The 20,002-nt window shown below is 41.9% G+C and overlaps 1 protein-coding gene and 1 pseudogene across 1 annotated transcript; both read right to left on the reverse strand.

The window, feature by feature from the left end:
* Nucleotides 1–2,604: 2,604 nt before the first annotated feature.
* On the reverse strand, nt 2,605–6,394 carry LOC129817918 (protein transport protein Sec16A-like). Its single transcript, XM_055873517.1, has 5 exons — nt 4,151–6,394; nt 3,731–3,960; nt 3,570–3,629; nt 3,377–3,467; nt 2,605–3,275 (listed from the first exon to the last, which is right to left on the reverse strand). Exons 1-5 carry the CDS (start codon nt 4,416–4,418, stop codon nt 3,094–3,096), a joined length of 831 nt encoding a protein of 276 aa, XP_055729492.1. The 5' UTR covers nt 4,419–6,394; the 3' UTR covers nt 2,605–3,093.
* A 3,531-nt stretch (nt 6,395–9,925) lies between these two features.
* Nucleotides 9,926–19,131, reverse strand: LOC129817299 (cytosolic 5'-nucleotidase 1A-like; annotated as a pseudogene).
* Nucleotides 19,132–20,002: the final 871 nt, after the last annotated feature.

The following is a 20,002-nucleotide window of genomic DNA, read 5'->3' on the forward strand; positions in this document are numbered from 1 at the left end:
TAGGTCCTATGATTGAGTGTAGTCTGGCCCAGGAGTGTGAAGGTGAACGGAAAGGCTCTGGAGCAACGAACCACCCTTGCTGTCTCTGCCTGGCCGGTTCCCCTCTCTCCACCGGGATTCTCTGCCTCTAACCCTATTACAGGGGCTGAGTCACTGTTTTACTGGTGCTCTTTCATGCCGTCCCTAGGAGGGGTGCGTCACTTGAGTGGCTGATCTTCCTGTCTGGGTTGGCTCCCCCCGTTGGGTTGTGCCGTGGCGGAGATCTTTGTGGGCCATCCTTGTCTCAGGATGGTAAGTTGGTGGTTGAAGATATCCCTCTAGTGGTGTGGGGGCTGTGTCTTGGCAAAGTGGGTGGGTTTATATCCTGCCTGTTTGGCCCTGTCCGGGGGTATCATCGGATGGGGCCACAGAGTCTCCTGACCCCTCCTGTCTCAGCCTCCAGTATTTATGCTGCATTAGTTTATGTGTCGGGGGGCTAGGGTCAGTTTGTTATATCTGGAGTGCTTCTGTCTTATCCGGTGTCCTGTGTGAATTTAACTATGCTCTCTAATTATCTCTTTCTCTATTTCTTTCTCTCTCTCGGAGGACCTGAGCCCTAGGACCGTGCCTCAGGACGACCTGACATGATGACTCCTTGCTGTCCCCAGTCCACCTGGCCGTGCTGCTGCTCCAGTTTCAACTGTTCTGCCTGCGGCTATGGAACCCTGACCTGTTCACCGGACGTGCTACCTGTCCCAGACCTGCTGTTTTCAACTCTCTAGAGACCGCAGGAGCGGTAGAGATACTCTTAATGATCGGCTATGAAAAGCCAACTGACATTTACTCCTGAGGTGCTGCACCCTCAACAACTACTGTGATTATTATTATTTGACCATGCTGGTCATTTATGAACATTTGAACATCTTGGCCATGTTCTGTTATAATCTCCACCCGGCACAGCCAGAAGAGGACTGGCCACCCCTCATAGCCTGGTTCCTCTCTAGGTTTCTTCCTAGGTTTTGGCCTTTCTAGGGAGTTCTTCCTAGCCACCGTGCTTCTACACCTGCATTGCTTGTTGTTTGGGGTTTTAGGCTGGGTTTCTGTACAGCACTTTGAGATATCAGCTGATGTACGAAGGGCTATATAAAATACATTTGATTTGAATGAAGTAGATTGGGAAGCATCCAAAATGGAATTGCCTCATAACAATACAATTACAATAATCACTCTGTGAAAATTATAGGCTATAACACAATTTTCTGTAAAATGTTTGAACCAACTTGTGCGCTCAAGACCATTCGTGAAATAGTCACATTATGGTTATTTTGAACAGATCACCAGCGCTTGGGTAAAATTATAGTTGAACAAATAAGCCTATACGATCAAATTCATTGCTTCCAAACTACAATAATAATAACACAAAAAGCTACAATAATAATAACACGAAAAACAACTGCTTTAAATATAAAGATCACCTTATTTCAACATGCATCCGGAAACTATTCAGACCCTTTGACTTTTTCCACATTTTGTTACGTTACAGTCTTATTCTAAAATGGATTAAATACATTTGTTTCCCCCATGAATCTATACACAATACCCCATAATGACAAAGCAAAAACAGGTTTTTTGAATTTATTGCAAATGTATTCAAAATAAAAACAGAAATATCTTATTCGACCTTGAGATGTTTCTACAACTTGATTGGAGTCGAGGTAAATTCAATTGATTGGACATGATTTGTACTGGCACACACCTGTCTATACAAGGGCCCACAGTTGACAGCGCATGTCAGAGCAAAAAACCAAGCCATGAGGATGAGGTCAAAGGAATTGTCCGTAGAGCTCCGAGACATGATTGTGTCAAGGCACAGATCTGGGGAAGGGTTCCAAAACATTTCTGCAGCATTGAAGGTCCCCAAGAACAGTGGCCAGAGACCAGACTTTCTGCCAGAGTTGCTTCAACAAAGTACAGAGTAAAGAGTCTGAATACTTATGTAAATGTGATATTTCAGTTTTTTTTATATACATTTGCAAAAATGTCAAAAAACCTGTTTTTGCTTTGTCATTATGGGGTATTGTGTGTAGATTGATGAGGGGGCGAAACAATGTAATCCATTTTAGAATAAGGCTGTAACGTACATTTTTGGGGGAAAAGGTCAATGGGTCTGAATACTTTCCGAATGCACTCGATACAAAGGAATCGGTTGGGAATGTCCATGTCATATCAATAAAGAGTAAATTATTCCATATCTGTGCTGTGGCCAGATTTTTTAACACTACTTGTGGCAGCAGATTAGGCATTCTTTTTAGCAAACCAATTTCTAATATTCATTTTGACCACGATGAAGAAAACAAGTTAAGGTAGCCTACTCTTGAACATGACATTCTGAACGATCACAAGGCTGTTTACATAACGCTCCACCCACTATTAATTTGACTCATCAAAAAGAGAAATGAGCTTCATGATGCATTTACGTTAGGTCTAAATCCCTGTCAGTCATAATTTCTTGAGCCATATTTATTTTAACAAGAAAAAAGGTTTTGCGGTAATTAAAACTTTAAATGGCCAAATATCCTACATTAGTGTTATAGCAACAACAACAAAAATATAAGTCATGCAAAGTTTCATTCAACCATGTATTTTATTTGGATGGGCTAGGAGGTGCGGTAGGGCGAGCATGGCTCCCTAAGGCCCACCCACAACGCCAGGCCTGCAGTAAAGTAATATATGGTGTTAAATTTAAAATGCACTTTATTTACATTTGATATTATGTTTATGAAATAGATAAATAATTTTTTTGATATTTTGGAAACATATGTATAAATAATATAACCATCTGTAAAGTATATAACATAGAGAAATGCACAAGCGAGGGGCTTGTAAAGGATGCCAGAAAACATATCAAAGCTACAGACTTTTAATAACTTCTCTATGCCGAAATCTTATTTTTTTGTCTTTTAAAATGCTGAAGTATCAAATGATCCCTCCTGGAAAACGACCTGTGAAACAAAAAATAAATAGCTTAAACATCCCTGCAACTTCAGCCAGGCGTTGCTGTCAATTAAAGCTAATTGAATGAATCGTTGCGGAAGGATTGTTCAGTGTCGAACATCAAAAGGGTAAAGTGCCTGGGCCAAGTTTCTGCCTGTCAACATCGAATGGCACAGTCATCGGTGCCATGAGTGTTGCATGCTGGGCAGGGAGCGATCCAGGACCCTGGTATAGAGGCGTTGTGGTAATCCCACCAGGGTAGAATAGCTTGGGATACCTGCCCCCTAGGCTTCCATTATCTGCTGTTAGAAGGAAAGGTGTTAGCAGGAGATCATCAGAGAGGGCTATCAATGCCTGGCACAGTCTGGGAGTTAAACCTCGTGTAGTCTAAAGCACTATTCACCTGCTTTCATGGAATAAGGATTCACTCCTTCGGGGAGACTAGAGTTCCCCAGATACATCTCCATCGGTGGAGGAGGTAGAACAGGCTTGTTCTGGAAAATACATCAACAAATTTGCAAATGTATTAGTAACGTTCTTACAGTTGAAATACAATGGTCATTCACTGCTTTAATGACGTGAGTTAAAGTGAATACCTCAGTCTTGGGCATGGGACTTGCGTCAACCCATCTGTGCAGGTTTTGATCCCAGACAATCTAAGGAAGAAGATAATAAAGACAATGTGAATAAAGACACTGAGAAATAGATGAATCCACTAGAGTGTCTCTGTATACAATATACATAACAGGTTCCTTACAGAATTATGCTTGTCATCTGGTATCCTTGTCATCTGAGGAACTTCTTCCTTTTCACCAAAGAACCACCTGATCCAGCCTCCACTGTTTGGTGTTTTCTGTACTTGGGTTGCTGGGTACTGAGGTTTAGCCACCGGCCAACTGCCAGCCTGGCTCTGAGGATTGGCCTCGAAATGTTCTGGCTTGGTGATGGTCATTAAAGCAGGATCCTCCACATATCTACTCCGGATATCTGTGACAAGTGGGAGAAATCAAGCACTCTGCTTGTCACCGTACAGAACAACCACTAGCTGACAGTGTAACTTGCAATGATACTTTGTTACAACCCAAACACAACTACAGGCAAATGGATGAATTGAGTTAAACCTGTTTAACGTAGACACTTAGACACCACACTCATAAGATAAGGCTTTTCTTATTACCTTTTCTCCTGGCATAGAAATCTCCACAACGTGGAGCATTCAATCTAGCATCCCAGGATCCCACTATGGGGATGACGGGAGGTGGAGGTGGTCCATGAAATTCCATCTGTTCCATTCCATTGTTTTTTATTGGGATGATGCCTTGTTGGAATGACTGGTTCTTGTTGGGATCCTCCCTCTGGATGATTCCTATCGGGAGGGTTCCGTCCCGCTGTGCAGGGGTGATGTTTTTCGGTTGGATCCCCTCCGCTTCATGTGCCACAGGCATGTTGTCATCAAGGAGCTATCCGGTACAGGTGGAGTACAGGAGTTACAAAGCCATAGTTACCATTACCATTCCAGTCATCATCATCATCACAATCCCAGCCATCATCATCCATCTTCATCATGATTACACATGACTCATTCTACTCTTGCTGAGACTAATCTACTACCTGAGAGAGGGCACTCTGCAACTCAGTAAACTGCTTCCACATGGAATTCAGCTGCTCATGCATGTGGGTTATTGACTGCTGCAAGTTGTTCACCTGGTTCTGGGTTCTCTGCACCTCATCCCTAGCGGTCATCAGGAAGTTAAAAAGATGACTTTAAGATAAAGAGACTTCACCATGTCCATTGGACCATCTTTAGGATTCTTTCTCACCCAATTCCCATTTCATTAGGATTGCACCTCTGTGCAGATGTTACATTGTGTTATGTAGAAAACCCGTACCCTGACATGGGCTCATGGACCAATGGGATCATTGGTATGTCTCCCTGCTCCGGGTTAACTAAACAAAGAACGCGAGGAAGATTAGAGGACAACGCCTTGGTTCGGCAATGGCACATTCAGCACACCATGACTATTGGGCTGTAAAAATGAAGTCAAATCTTGCTCCATTGGTAGTTTTGGGACAATTACCAGCATTTTTCAACCTTACATCAGTCCAGTCAGTGCTTACCTTCAGGAGAGTTATCCATGGTTAGCTTTCTCAGAAAAAGACAATCCTTGTGAAGTGCACTCCGTCTGGGTCAACAATACAATGATCCACAGCCTTCAAGCAACTTTCTGTCTTGTGCCTGAATGACAGAACCACAGAACTAGAACGTGATTCTGTTTCTATGGACAGAACAGCAGTGGTATTGCTCAGTGTTCTGACCTATTGAGTCATAATCATGACTAACAGTTCATCTAGGTTAACAACGTCATAGTAACCAGAGACTCTTCTATTGATTGTGACATAATCAATCCACAGTTCCATTTATTTCCATTATCACGTGGAATTGAGATTGAATAAGTGACATGTAGGCTATAATCCTATGGGGATTACTATGTCCAATGCCAGAATCAGGACACATGAAACCACAAGGCCTAGTGGAACACTGCCGTTTGCACTGCGGAAAAGTGAAGTCATTCTAAAACCCACTGAAACTCAATACATCTAGTTTTTAAATATAAACAGAACCATTTTGTTACACTAGAAGTCTATAGCAGAGTCCTTGCTGAACATCTGCTTCCAACTCTGTGTTATAGGCCAATGCCTGGTAAAAAATGTTACCACTAAACAACTGAATAAATTCCTCTATAAATAGACCTACAATAAGTTACAGTGAGTTGATAGTCCTTTGGTTGAATTACAGTATTTTAGGCCCCTCCCAGATTTTGGTGACCTGGATAATGTTGCTGCTGTGGGAATCATCCTGCTCCTTCTTGTAAGGAACGGGGCCAGCTGACCTCAATACATGTCATTATCATATCACAGTTTCCTGTTGGCAAGAAGCAGCCGTGTCACTGTGTGTGTGTCAGTCCTACGTAACACAGCCTAAAGATGTGCCACATGCTAGCGCCCTGGCAGCATGATACAGTCAAGTGCTGTTGCTGTTGTTGACTTCCCTGTAGACACCAAAACATCCCCATCCCATCCCGACACACACTTATCACTAACAGACAGCGTTCATACAAACCCTCTTCAAAGATTATCCGAAATAAACCCCACATAGCCATATACCTTCTGTTTTCGTCCACAGACATGATAATACTTCACTTCTTCTTCTTCTTGATGTTCTTGGGCTTGAACTCATTCTGGGAAGCACAAACACATACAGGTCAGTCCCAGACATCTATGGCAGTAGAGCAACAACCACAATCAACCATCTGTTGCATAGGTAAGTGCATATTGGTAGTGGATGAGGGGAACTATCTATTTTACAAAGTAAAATGCTTTGAATAAACACCATGACCTCCACCTTCACACAAGCATACACCCGCACACGGGCACACACAGCTAGTTATAGTGCCTGTGTGATGAGGACGAGGTGTATCTCATAGAACCCAGCAGGGGTACTTTGTGCCTCTAATCCTTTGTTATGATTTGTGTCTTAAACAAGCAGTGCCTACTCAGTCCTCCTAGTGTCAGCACCCAGAGTATCCATGGCAACTGCAGGCTGGGCCCAGCTCATGGAGATGCAGTCTGTTGCCCAACAGGCAGAAAGATACCTTGTGTACACTAAATAGTGTGAATGACAGTGCTCTCCTATGGGGCGTTCCTCCATGTGCATGGAAGAGAGGGTTTTGATCAATTCTGGTTCCAGCCGGGGGAGGCTGATTGATGCAAGATTTTACTCCAGGATCTGAATGAGTTTTCTACATTTGATTGCTATAGTTCACGTGAGAGCAAAAAATGCTAAAGCGAAGGCCAATGTAAACATCACAAACCAGTGAACAAAACAATTCAGCTATTTTGTAGCCATCAGCACCATCTATTGGTGAGATTTGAGATAAAAACAAATCGACCATTCAAATCTATTTCTAACCTTTATTCAATCTCGCTGCAACACCGTACTGCTATACGCACATGACAAACCCTTTATTCTCAGATAAAAGCAAAAAAACAATCTTGATATTCTTAAATATAGAAATTATAGTTAAAAGGTGAACAATTCTTCAAATATGTGTTATGTAAAATAATGTTTTTTAAATACATGTGCAACATGAAATAGACTTTCCTTTTGCATAATGTTTATTTCAATTTTAAACTGTAAACGTAACACCTGACATGTAACATTTTACAAGTGGAACAGTAGATATGGTCAACTAGCTTTCTTGATATTTTGATAGAGCCTCATACAGCTTTACCTGCAAGTTGAGGTTAATTGCATTTAAAAAGTCATGTTTTTTTGGAAAAACGAATATATTAGAAACATGAATGGATAGTAAAAAGTGGAATAGATATTAAGTGTAAATAAGTGTAATAAAGCCTGTTTTATATGGTAGCCTATGCATGAAAAACAAAATGCTTCATTTTCATATCAATAAGTATTCTACAGTTGAATTCGGAAGTTTACATACACTTAGGTTGGAGTCATTAAAACTCGTTTTTCAACCACTCCACAAATTTCTTGTTAACAAACTATAGTTTTGGCAAGTCGTTTAGGACATCTACTTTATGCATGACACAAGTCATTTTTCCAACAATTGTTTAGAGACAGATTATTTCACTTATAATTCACTGTATCACAATTCCAGTGGGTTAGAAGTTAACATACACTAAGTTGACTGTGCCTTTAAACAGCTTGGAAAATTCCACAAAATGAGGTCATGGCTTTATAAGCTTCTGATAGGCTAATTGACATCATTTGAGACAATTGGAGGTGTACCTGTCGATGCATTTCAAGGCCTACCTTCAAACTCAGTGCCTCTTTGCTTGACATCATGGGAAAATCATAAGAAATCATCCCAAAAATTGTAGACCTCCACAAGTCTGGTTCATCCTTGGGAGCAATTTCCAAACGCCTGGTACCACGTTCATCTGTACAAACAATAGCACGCAAGTATAAACACCATGGGACCACGCAGCCGTCATACCGCTAAGGAAGGAGAAGCGTTCTGTCTCCTAGAGATGAACGTACTTTGGTGCGAAAAGTGCAAATCAATCCCAGAACAACAGCAAAGGACCTTGTGAAGATGCTGGAGGAAACAGGTACAAAAGTATCTAAATCCACAGTAAAACAAGTCCTATATCGGCATAACCTGAAAAGCCGCTCAGCAAGGAAGAAGCCACTGCTCTAAAACCGCCATAAAAAAAACAGACTACGGTTTGCAACTGCACATGGGGACAAAGATCGTACTTTCTGGAGAAATGTCCTCTGGTCTGATGAAAGAAAAATAGAACTGTTTGGCCATAATGGCCATCGTTATGTTTGGAGGAAAAAGGGGGAGGCTTGCAAGCCGAAGAACACCATCCCAACCGCAAAGCACGGGGGTGGCAGCATCATGTTGTGGGGGTGCTTTTCTGCAGGAGGGACTGGTGCACTTCACAAAATAGATAGCATCATGAGGCTGGAAAATTATGTGGAAAAATTGAGGCAACATCCAGACATCAGTCAGGAAGTTAAATCTTGGTCGCAAATGGGGGTTCCAAATGAACAATGACCCCAAGCATACTTCCAAAGTTGTGGCAAAATGGCTTAAGGACAACAAAGTCAAGGTATTGGAGTGTCCATCACAAAGCCCTGACCCCAATCCCATAGAAAATTTGTGGGCAGAACTGAAAAAACGTGTGCGAGCAAGGAGGCCTACAAACCTGTCTCAGTTACACCAGCTCTGTCAGTAGGAATGGGCCAAAATTCACCCAACTTATTGTGGGAAGCTTGTGGAAGGCTACCAGAAACATTTGACCCAAGTTAAAAAATGTAAAGGCAATGCTACCAAATACTAATTGAGTGTATGTAAACTTCTGACCCACTGGGAATGTGATGAAAGAAATAAGCTGAAATGAATCACTCTATTATTCTGACATTTCACATTCTTAAAATAAAGTGGTGATCCTAACTGACCTAAGACAGGCAATTTTACTAGGATTAAATGTCAGGAATTGTGAAAAACTGAGTTGAAATGTATTTGGCTAAGGTGTATGTAAACTTCCAACTTCAAATGTACCTTGTAAAAACTCCCTTTCATATGCACATATCCTTAACGTTCCTCTATGCAAATGATTTCAAAGCTATGATAAACCGCAGTACACAAAACCATGACATGCATGGGCAGAAGTCTAGACGCAGGAGTGTTGAGAATATACAGGGCAAAATAAAGTAAACACTCAAATAAAATGTCTTAATAGGCCATTGGGGCACCACGAGCCAGAACAGCTTCAATGCACCTTGGCGTAGATTCTACAAGTGTTTGGAACCCTATTGGAGGGTCGAGACACCGTTGTTCCATGAGAAATTCCATCGTTTGGTGTTTTGTTGCTGGAAAATGCTGTCTCTGGCACCACTCTAGAATTTCCCATAGGTGTCCAATTGGGGTGAAATCTGGTGACTGAGACAGCCATGGCATATGGTTTACATAGTTGTCATGCTCATCAAATCATTCAGTGCCTACTTGTGCCCTGTGGATGGGGGCATTGTCATCCCATGGGGGCATAGCGAGGGTAAGCAAAATGGCATGCCCAGCATTAAAAAAAAAAAACTAAAAAGGATGGGATGGTAATTGATTCATTAACTCAGGAACCACACCTGTATGGAAGCAACTAATTTCAATATACTTTGTGTCCCTCATGTACTCAAATGCCAAAATAATGAAAAGTTAACTGTAAAACACATGTGTCTCTGCAGCAAATGAGACCAAATATCCTTCTCTAAAGATTTAAAAACACTTCCCTGTGTGAAATGTGAACACACTTCATGACATACATTTTCAGACAAAAACTAGATACTACATTCTGTAATTAACTGGAATATGATGACTATTTCAGAAAAGTATTCTCCCTTTTCTTCTTATGAAAGAGAACATGGTGACATTGTAAACTTGTTTTATTTTAGCAAAAATCCCTGAAGTGAGTAGTACATTTTTACTACAGTATATTCTGATAAAAATATTTGAGTAGAAGTGGCTTTATTTTTTTAATACAAAATCCAGCACAAAACAAGACTGCTGAAGACAGGGTTGTGCGCAACTAACTATTTGCATTATGTATGATACCTTCCCACCCCTAGGAGGCTCACTACATCATGTCTTTGGCAGGCTGCTCAATAACTATTCCCTTGTCGTACTTCTGTCCAATCCCATAAGGCACGTGTGCAGCGATAGTCCCCAGATCCTTGGCACCTTCAAATGAGGAACATCTGGTCATCAAAGAAGATGTGAGGCTGGATCTTCTGTAGGAGGGGCCCTTTAGGTGCCCCGGCTAGGAACAGGGCCTCATCGATCTCCAGGCCCCAGCTCCTGAGTGTCTTGAGGACGCGGATCCCTGAGCTGGCTGCACTGCGGGATGTGACTAGGTAGGTACGAATGGGGCAGGTCATACGCTCGTTCTTGGCGTAGAACTTCCTCTGGAGCATCCCCAGCGCCTCCAGGAAACACTTTAAGGGGCCCTGAGTGAATGAACGAGACATAGGGTTGGCATAACATTATTATTTTTTTTTTATCTAAGCAAATAACACATCAATGGGTTCCACTTTATTTGGACATTCTCCTATTATAGATGGTCTTTAGACGCTCAAACTATCACCAATCAATCAACTACCACGGATGATATGCAACAACTTGCAAGGGTTAAGGTTAGGTCTAGGATTACAGTAAGTGGGTGTGTTAGTTAAAACGTTTGTTGATAGCAAGTTGAACATCTATAACTCTCTATAGGGAGACTCCAAATAAAGTGTTAGCCATCGAGGGGAAAAAATAATAAAATGTAATAAGAATCAAAAAGCTAAAAGAAAAATGGAGGCATGTACTCTCATGAACACCTGTGCAAGAGGTTTGTTCTCAAACTCCTTCTCATGCTCAAAGGACGTGTCCAGGCCGTGTTCTTTCACGATGATCTCCGACTCAGAGAAGAGGACGGCGTCCCCGTCAAAGGCAACTTTCAGCTGTGTGTCGGAGAGCTGGTTCTCCACATCTCCGGACGCAAACATGGTCGCTGCTGCAATGCCTATTTATAAAAGACATTATAAGGGGCTTATACATGCTCATAAATGGTATCATAATGTATTACATCTGTATGCTCTATTATATCTATAAAGCATTCCCACAATGTACATCTACAGTTTTTTTTACTCTGTTAAAAATGCAGTATCCATGGTAACCTAAAACAGTTTAATCCCTATAGGACAATAAAGGAAAGTAGCATTATCAACTACCCTCCTCAATGGCCTCTATGACTTTCTCTCCATCCTTTGAGAGGTACAGGTTGGTCATGTAGGCCTTCAGATAGCCAATGGGGCTTTCCCCTCCCGTCATACAGAATCTTTCAATGTTTAAATCTGTCAGGGAGAGTGAAAAACAAAAACATATCAGAACCCCATAGAAATCCGATAGTATAGTCATCAGGCTGGTAGCCAAAGATGGCCACTAACATCCATGCAAAACAGGCATTTAACTATTAAGAAAAAAATATTTGGTCAAAAATACCAGTCATTCAATGAAATGCAGCACACAAGTAGTGAGTCTTATAACCAAAGAAATATAATTACTAGAATTACTGGTCATTGTATTTCTCTGCTTATAGCACTGTAGTAGGCATGGCTGAGCGTGTCGACCACGAACCGTAGTGGTTGATGCTGTTGATGAGGCGCACCCCGACCTGGGCGTGGTTATTCGTCATCAGTATGACGTCAAACAACTCGTCGCTGTCGGGGTAGAGCCGCCTCAGCCGTGCGTTCACATTCATCAGGGCCTGCAGTGTGTGTGTGTGTGTGTGTTTTTAGGACAGAATTGACACAGGGATAAAGTCAAAACCTGACTGGTGGGTACTAGAGCAACTACTTACAGGTGGTTGCTTCAGACTATTTAGTCCCAAGTTGCAACATACACATATGCAGGCAGGCACGCTCACATGTACTGATAAAAGCACAGGGGCGGAAGGGGACAAGAATTCGGCCCTGGCATTTTATCCACGCCAGCCCACGTCGCTGTATAAACCACCATCCCTCCCACCATCATGCTACCACCCCCGGCAGGCCACCAACCAAACACTATATACCCTGACATAACATTGGTAGTACTATACAGCGTTTCTCAACCATTTTCTGTTCCAGTGACTGGCAACACATGGTCCACTTTTTTAACCAGCTTATGTTTAAAAAAAAGATGTAAAAACACCACAAGAAATACAACTCACCACTATAACCGGGCCTCTTCTTTAACCAATTTGCTTTGCCTCCCTGTTGTGCTGTCTATTAGACTAAGCATCTTCTCTGCTGTCACTGTGCTGCTTTTGTTCTGTCTGCTTAAGCATTAGACGTTATAAAAGCCAAGCTAACGACTTGGGCACTAGTTCGCAATATAGCCTGGCATACATGTTCTCCTGAATCAGCACGGCTAACTCTTAAACTGGGTTAAATCAAGGTTTATCTAATAATCTTGGTGCAACAAATTAAAGTTGAAATAAATCTTTCCTCTAATCTAAGTTTAGTTTAAACCTAGATTAATTTTAAACCTGTTGCTCAATGAATAAAAATACACTGCTCAAAAAAATGAAGGGAACACTAAAATAACACATCCTAGATCTGAATGAATGAAATATTCTTATTAAATACTTTTTTCTTTACATAGTTTTTGTGATTTTGTTGCTCGCACATTCAACTATCAATGGAAATCAAATTTATCAACCCATGGAGGTCTGGATTTGGAGTCACACTCAAACTTAAAGTGGAAAACCACACTACAGGCTGATCCAACTTTGATGTAATGTCCTTAAAACAAGTCAAAATGAGGCTCAGTAGTGTGTGTGGCCTCCACGTGCCTGTATGACCTCCCTACGCCTGGGCATGCTCCTGATGAGGTGGTGGATGGTCTCCTGAGGGATCTCCTCCCAGACCTGGACTAAAGCGTCGCCAACTCCTGGACAGTCTGTGGTGCAACGTGGCGTTGGTGGATGGAGCGAGACATGATGTCCCAGATGTGCTCAATTGGATTCAGGTCTGGGGAACGGGCGGGCCAGTCCATAGCATCAATGCCTTCCTCTTGCAGGAACTGCTGACACACTCCAGGCACATGAGGTCTAGCATTGTTTAAAAAAAAAAAAAATTATTTCACCTTTATTTAACCAGGTAGGCTAGTTGAGAACAAGTTCTCATTTGCAACTGCGACCTGGCCAAGATAAAGCATAGCAGTGTGAACAGACAACAACACAGAGTTAGACATGGAGTAAACAATAAACAAGTCAATAACATGGTAGAAAAAAAAGAGAATCTATATACAATTGTCTTGCATTAGGAGGAACCCAGGGCCAACCGCACCTGCATATGGTCTCACAAGGGGTCTGAGGATCTCATCTCGGTACCTAATAGCAGTCAGGCTACCTCTGGCGAGCACAAGGAGGGCTGTGCAGCCCCGCAAAGAAATGCCACCCCACACCATGACTGACCCACCACCAAACCGGTCATGCTGGAGGATGTTGCAGGCAGCAGAACGTTCTCCACGGCGTCTCCAGACTCTGTCACGTGCTCAGTTTGAACCTGCTTTCATCCGTGAAGGGCACAGGGCGCCAGTGGCGAATTTGCCAATATTGGTGTTCTCTGGCAAATGCCAAACGTCCTGCACTGTGTTGGGCTGTAAGCACAACCCCCACCTGTGGACATCGGTCCCTCATACCACCCTCATGGAGTCTGTTTCTGACCGTTAAGGGCAGACACATGCACATTTGTGGCCTGCTGGAGGTCATTTTGCAGGGCGCTGACAGTGCACCTCCTTGCACAAAGGCGGAGGTAGCGGTCCTGCTGCTGGGTTGTTGCCCTCCTACGGCCTCCTCCACGTCTCCTGATGTACTGGCCTGTCTCCTGGTAGCGCCTCCATGCTCTGGACACTACGCTGACAGACACAGCAAACCTTCTTGCCACAGCTCGCATTGATGTGCCATCCTGGATGAACTGCACTACCTGAGCCACTTGTGTGGGTTGTAGACTCCGTCTCATGCTACCACTAGAGTGAAAGCACCGCCAGCATTCAAAAGTGACCAAAACATCAGCCAGGAAGCATAGAAACTGAGAACTGGTCTGTGGTCACCACCTGCAGAACCACTCCTTTATTGGGGGTGTCTTGCTAATTGCCTATAATGTCACCTGTTGTCTATTCCATTTGCACAACAGCATGTGAAATTTATTGTCAATCAGTATTGCTTCCTAAGTGGACAGTTTGATTTCACAGAAGTGTGATTGACTTGGAGTTACATTGTGTTGTTTAAGTGTTCCCTTTATTTTTTTGAGCAGTGTATATTAACTTAGATTGGAGATTAATTCTAAACTGCCACTTGAGGTGGTTTAACTGATAAAATGGCAGCATATCTACTGTGGAGAAACCAAAATGACAGAGTTCCTCAGAATAATTAGAAACAGGTTGAATCCTGTTGAGTTTTATGATAATTAACAAATTATTAGTGGGCTATTTACATGCCCATTTTGTACAACAATTGAATTGGGGCTTATGACATGCCCAGCCTTGATACGAGTGATGTTACGCAACAATCTGAACGGGCCTGATTACGGTAACATTGTGGTGAAGTTGCATTAACGTTAGTTTTAACGTGCATTATAGACATTGATATTTACCAGTTATTTATGCTTACTAAATATTGGTGGGTCGAGTTGTCTGTCGTCATCATAGGGGTTATGGAGAGGGGCAAACTGCTGGGCAATAATCTCGCATATCTTCTGGGTGATGGGATCAATTTCATTGGACGGAGGCCCCCCTCCGAAGAAGTGTAATATATAGACAGACTAAGTTGTTTCATCTAACATGTACAAGCAGGAATGCATGACTCAATTAATATTGTGCAACCTAACCCAGTGATTGTCATGAATTATGGGTTGACAATTAGACTATAGTTGCTATATTTGTCAAAAAAGGAGCCAGATTTTTTTTGTTGTTCAATCGATACATCTTAATGTGCACCTCTAATATCATAGGCTGATTAATTTGGGGTTCAAAACCTGAGGAAGAGGAAACTCAAAACACATGAACTAGATCGATAACACCCACTGCTAGTAGCCATGTATTCAACCAACAGTACATTTTATGTCCTAAAATACTTTGCATTTGTAGGCTACTACCCACCTACACTACACTTGCAATGGCCTTTGCGCATTTCGCACGTGCACCGCTCCATATCTCAAAGCCAAATCAAATATCTAGGTGGTAAAATAACTGCTATTGAGCGTTGAGAAATAAAAATGATACCTACAGAAAGCTGAGGCCCTCCAATCATCAACCAGGACAAAGCTTCCAAAGCTGTGTTTTCCCCCAATTACATTTTGAAGTGTCTTACGATTAGAACATATTTCTCTCTCAAGTGCATGGGGTGGGGGAGAGGAGAGTGGCTTGTTCATTACAGAAGCAGGCCCCAGAGAAACAGGCACAGGGCACACACTTTCATTACAGGAATCATGAGGCTAATGCTCTTTACCGTTTGCCCAAATCATGGTTTTAGCCACCCCCAAAAAATGACATTTTGAGTGAGATGAAATGTAAAATGTGCTCTTCCTAAGTGTATAGGCTGTGACACCCACCCTTACAGTTTACGATCCACGATGTCTGTCTAACTGATGACAGTGTCGGAACAAGTATCTTTAGCTATGCCGCGTTTCACTTTGAATATGAGTTTGCATGACCTCAGCCTACCAGAAAAATCAGGCCGGCCCATCTTTGCAGATTAGTATAACAGAAACTGCACAAATTTAAAAAAATAAATCAAACAAAACAAAGAAACTGGTCCAACCCATCTGGCATTTCCCAGAATTGAACAACTGTGTGTAAACGGAGGACAGACGCCACAAAACATGTCACTGAAAAACACTGTTGGCTGCAACTGTGTTAAAACATTGTACTGCAGTGGAGGAGGATGGGGAAGATCATCCTACTCAGTGAATTGCAGAAATGTTTCAATAGTGAAACATTAAAAAACTTTTTAAGATTCATTTTAGATACAGTAAATATATTCAAGGTCACCAAATAACTGATTAAAATACTGTTGATATAATGAATAATGAAACCAAGTTTGAACTCATTGGCCTGAATGCCAAGCTTCACGTCTGGAGGAAACCTGGCACCATCCCTACCGTGAAGCATGGTGGTGGCAGCATCATGCTGGGAGGATGTTTTTCAGCGGCGGGAAAAAATGAACAGAGCAAAGTACAGAGATCCTTAATGAAAAGGTCCACCTTCCAACAGGACAACGACCCTAAGAACACAGCCAAAACACAGGAGTGGCTACGTGACAAGTCTCCGAGTGTCCTAGAGTGGCCCAGCCAGAGCCCGGACTTGAACCAGATTGAGCATCTCTGAAGAGACTTGAAAACAGCTGTGCAGCAACTCTCCCCATCCAACCTGACAGAGGTTAAGAGGATCTGCAGAGAAGAATGGGAGAAACTCCCCAAATACAGGTGTGACAAGCTTGTAGCGTCATACCCAAGAAGACAATGTAATCGCTGCCAAAGGTTCTTCAACAAAGTACTGAGTAAAGTGTCTGTATACTTATGTAAATGTGATGGTTGCTTAAAATAACCATTTCTAAAAACCTGTTTTTGCTTTGTCATTATGGGCTATTCTGTGTAAATTGAGGAACAAAAAACTACTTTTAGAATAAGGCTGAAATGGTACAAAATGTGGAAAAAGTGAAGGTCTGAATACTTTCCGAATGAACTGTATATCTACCACAGTCATATACACTTGAAAGCAGCCTCAGCTATGACATGTTTGTTTGTCTGTAAGGTACACTGTTTTTTAAATGCCGTATTGCTACGCCATTTTACTTGTCTGTAAAGGAATGCCACTTCTGAAACGGAATAACGTCAATCACTAGCCGACCAGAATTGTCAATCAAATAATCACGAGCTGCCGGCGCACTCTCTCCAAAATAAAGTACTTTGAAATATGTTAAATACCGTGACATTAGAAAGAAAACATCCACTAGGAATGAACTCCTAAGAATCAGTATTTTGGGAAAGGAGGAGACTGATTAGTTGCCGTACGTCCGCCAACACAAACACTTGCATCTGTCATAATGAGCTACAAAGGGTCGGAGAGAGAGGGGCACAGTATAGGTAGGTCGGCCACCAGGCAGACAGAGTCAGAACCATGCGCTAAGCTTATATATCTGCAATCAAAAGTTGTATCTGGCACCTTCAGTAAAGAAGGGCCTATCATCAATAAATAGGCTAGGATATTCTACACGCAAACGACCAAAAGACTAACACACACACACTCGCATAATTTGCAAAGAGAAAGAGCAGGCTAGCCAGCTGCACTGTAAATGTCTCTTAAATTTTAAGGATCCATATTTTTTTTGTTTAAACATTAACATTCACACTCCCTCAGACTTACACAGAAATGATGAGGACTTTCGGAGGACGTCCTCCAACCTATCAGAGCTCTTGCAGTATGGACTAACATCTTGTCCATCCAATCAAAGGATCAGAGAATTAATCTAGTCCTGAAAGCATAAGCTACAGCTAGCTAGCACAGCATAAAGTGTGGTGAGTAGTTGACTCAGAAAGAGAAAGACAATCGAACAGTTAAAGGAATTTCTTCCAAAATGAATGAGAAGAAGCAGAGAGAGCTAGCTATATTTCCTTGTATTTATTTCCCTTCAGAGTTTACCTTTCACTTACTTAGCTAGTTAATGCAGTTAATTTAGCCTACTCAACAACCTGCCTTAGAAGACTGCTATTTATTCAAGCTGGCCAAGCTTACCTTGACTTGCATTCATTTATTGCCACTGGGGCCGCCGTTGTAACTACTTGCTGTACTGCGTGATTGTACACATGGATTCTATTGTGGGTTTACTAATGTTCTTTTTTGCCTGGTCACAGATAGCTGTTGCGAACTGAAGTCCAAATTCGAGTATCATGTAGTAGCCTAAACCTATTGATGTTACATTGAGCTGGGTGAATGGAATATGAATCACAGTCATCCAATATGCTGTAATAGAAATAAGGGCATGCTCAGAAAAAAATTAATTGTCCTACAAAATCTTGAATGGCACTAACCGCCACTGGTGTACAGTAAGTATATATTTTGCATTTGTGAAATTATTTTGATGTGATATGAAAGTAGGGGGCTATGTTTCTAGAACCTCAATGCAATTTAGAATCGATCTGTGTTTAAATAAAACATTTGGCTGTTTTTGCTGCCAGAGCCAATTCTCCTATAAAACAGAAAATGTAAGACCCTTACCAAAAAGATTGCAGTTAGAGTGCAGTATACCTGTAGTAATGTAGTTAGAATGCAGTATAACTGCAGGAGGCTGCAAATACTACATCCAAAATAACTTTACCATAGTAATTTTGCAGTGTAACTGCAGTTACAGTGCAGTATAACTGCAGTTCTGCAATCCCTGCGTCCAAAATACCACAGTCGACTGCAGTTTGTGCACTTTTACTGCAGTTTCAAAACGGCAATAATTGTAAGGGCACCCTCTGCCTTTTCCTAGCACAGACATGCAGGTAGGCCATATCCTTCAATCGCTCTCTGAATTAACCTACCTTCACTAGAGGAAACGCCACCCCTGGCATGAGCGGCTCATTGTCGTGCTCCTGTTGATAGGTCACATACTTCTCGACCCCATCTTCTTTGTAGATCTTCCCCTCTGCAACCATGTTGAACAGGGAGCGAGAGGAGACGGCGATAGTAACGGCATATTGGGGTTTGGGCTGTTTGCAAAACAAGAATAGTAAAGAAAGAAAATTACGATACGAGATTAGCAGCAAATATACCCATATTGACACTTTTCTACAAACTGCAAACAAGATATACGAATGTATCACTTACAGGTCTAGGTTTGTTTGTTTTTAAACTGTCAAAAAAGCCTTTTGCTGCTGTCCAGTCCTTTTCCTCTCCAGCCTCTGTGGCTGTTGGATCGGTAGTTTTGATTTCAGCCATATTTGGCCTGGAATTGAAAAGTTTTCAGTCTGATAATTCCGTAACAATGATTACCAATGTAGACGACCAGACCATGCAACTACAGGAAAGTTTGCTGGAATGCTTGCGCGATGGTGAAGATATTCTGTGTTTTTTACCCATGATGCTTAATCACATGAGGTTGGTGGCATTTTAATTGGGGAGGACGGGCTCATGGTAATAGCTGGAGCAGAATCAGTGGAATGGTATCATACATAAAACCAGGGCCGGCTCTAGCCTTTTGGATGCTCTAAGTGAGATTTGGTTGGGGGGCTCCCATCTCGTGGCAAAAACATTTTAGTGGCCCCCCGCTTGACGGTAGAGAGAAAATATTAAAGCTGCAATATGTAACTTTTTGGACAACTTCCAACAAATTCACATTGACATGTGTGTTATAGATCTGTCATTCTCATTGACAGCAAGTCTAAGAAGCGGTAGATATGTTCTATGTGCTCTATTTCTATGATTCTCATTCTTAAGTTTAGTTGTTACACCTTTTACTTTTGGTTTTGTACACCACCTTCAGACAGCTGAAAATTCAATATTTTGGGTAATGGGAGATATATATTTCACAGCGGTTTAGATGGTACAATGATACAATCTATGCTATACTTGTTTTGTCACAGAAACTGAAATTAAGCAAACTATTAGAATTTTTGCAGCCAGGAAATGGCGGAGTGATTTCTGCATAGTGCATCTTTACACATTTTGCAAAGAGGCGTAGAGAAAATGTGGCAGTTTTAAAGCAAGTTTTCTTCTACACGTTTTGTAATGACTTATGACATGTTAATATGATATCACCTCGCTCATCAACTCATCCTTGACCGCTGGCTACGTCCCTTCTGTCTTCAAGAGAGCGAGAGTTGCACCCCTTCTGAAAAAACCTACACTCGATCCCTCCGATGTCAACAACTACAGACCAGTATCCCTTCTTTCTTTTCTCTCCAAAACTCTTGAACGTGCCGTCCTTGGCCAGCTCT

The sequence above is a fragment of the Salvelinus fontinalis genome, chromosome 20, assembly GCF_029448725.1.
Source record: "Salvelinus fontinalis isolate EN_2023a chromosome 20, ASM2944872v1, whole genome shotgun sequence".
NCBI classification, from domain to species: domain Eukaryota; kingdom Metazoa; phylum Chordata; class Actinopteri; order Salmoniformes; family Salmonidae; genus Salvelinus; species Salvelinus fontinalis.

Excerpts from the sequence above, each read along its gene's own strand:
- LOC129817918 (XM_055873517.1), bottom strand. The coding sequence starts at position 4,418 with ATGCCTGTGGCACATGAAGCGGAGGGGATCCAACCGAAAAACATCACC. Across the intron at positions 3,961-4,150 it reads TTTCTATGCCAGGAGAAAAG|ATATCCGGAGTAGATATGTG; the intron begins GTAATAAGAAAA and ends CACTTGTCACAG. Across the intron at positions 3,630-3,730 it reads CAGATGACAAGCATAATTCT|ATTGTCTGGGATCAAAACCT; the intron begins GTAAGGAACCTG and ends CTTCTTCCTTAG.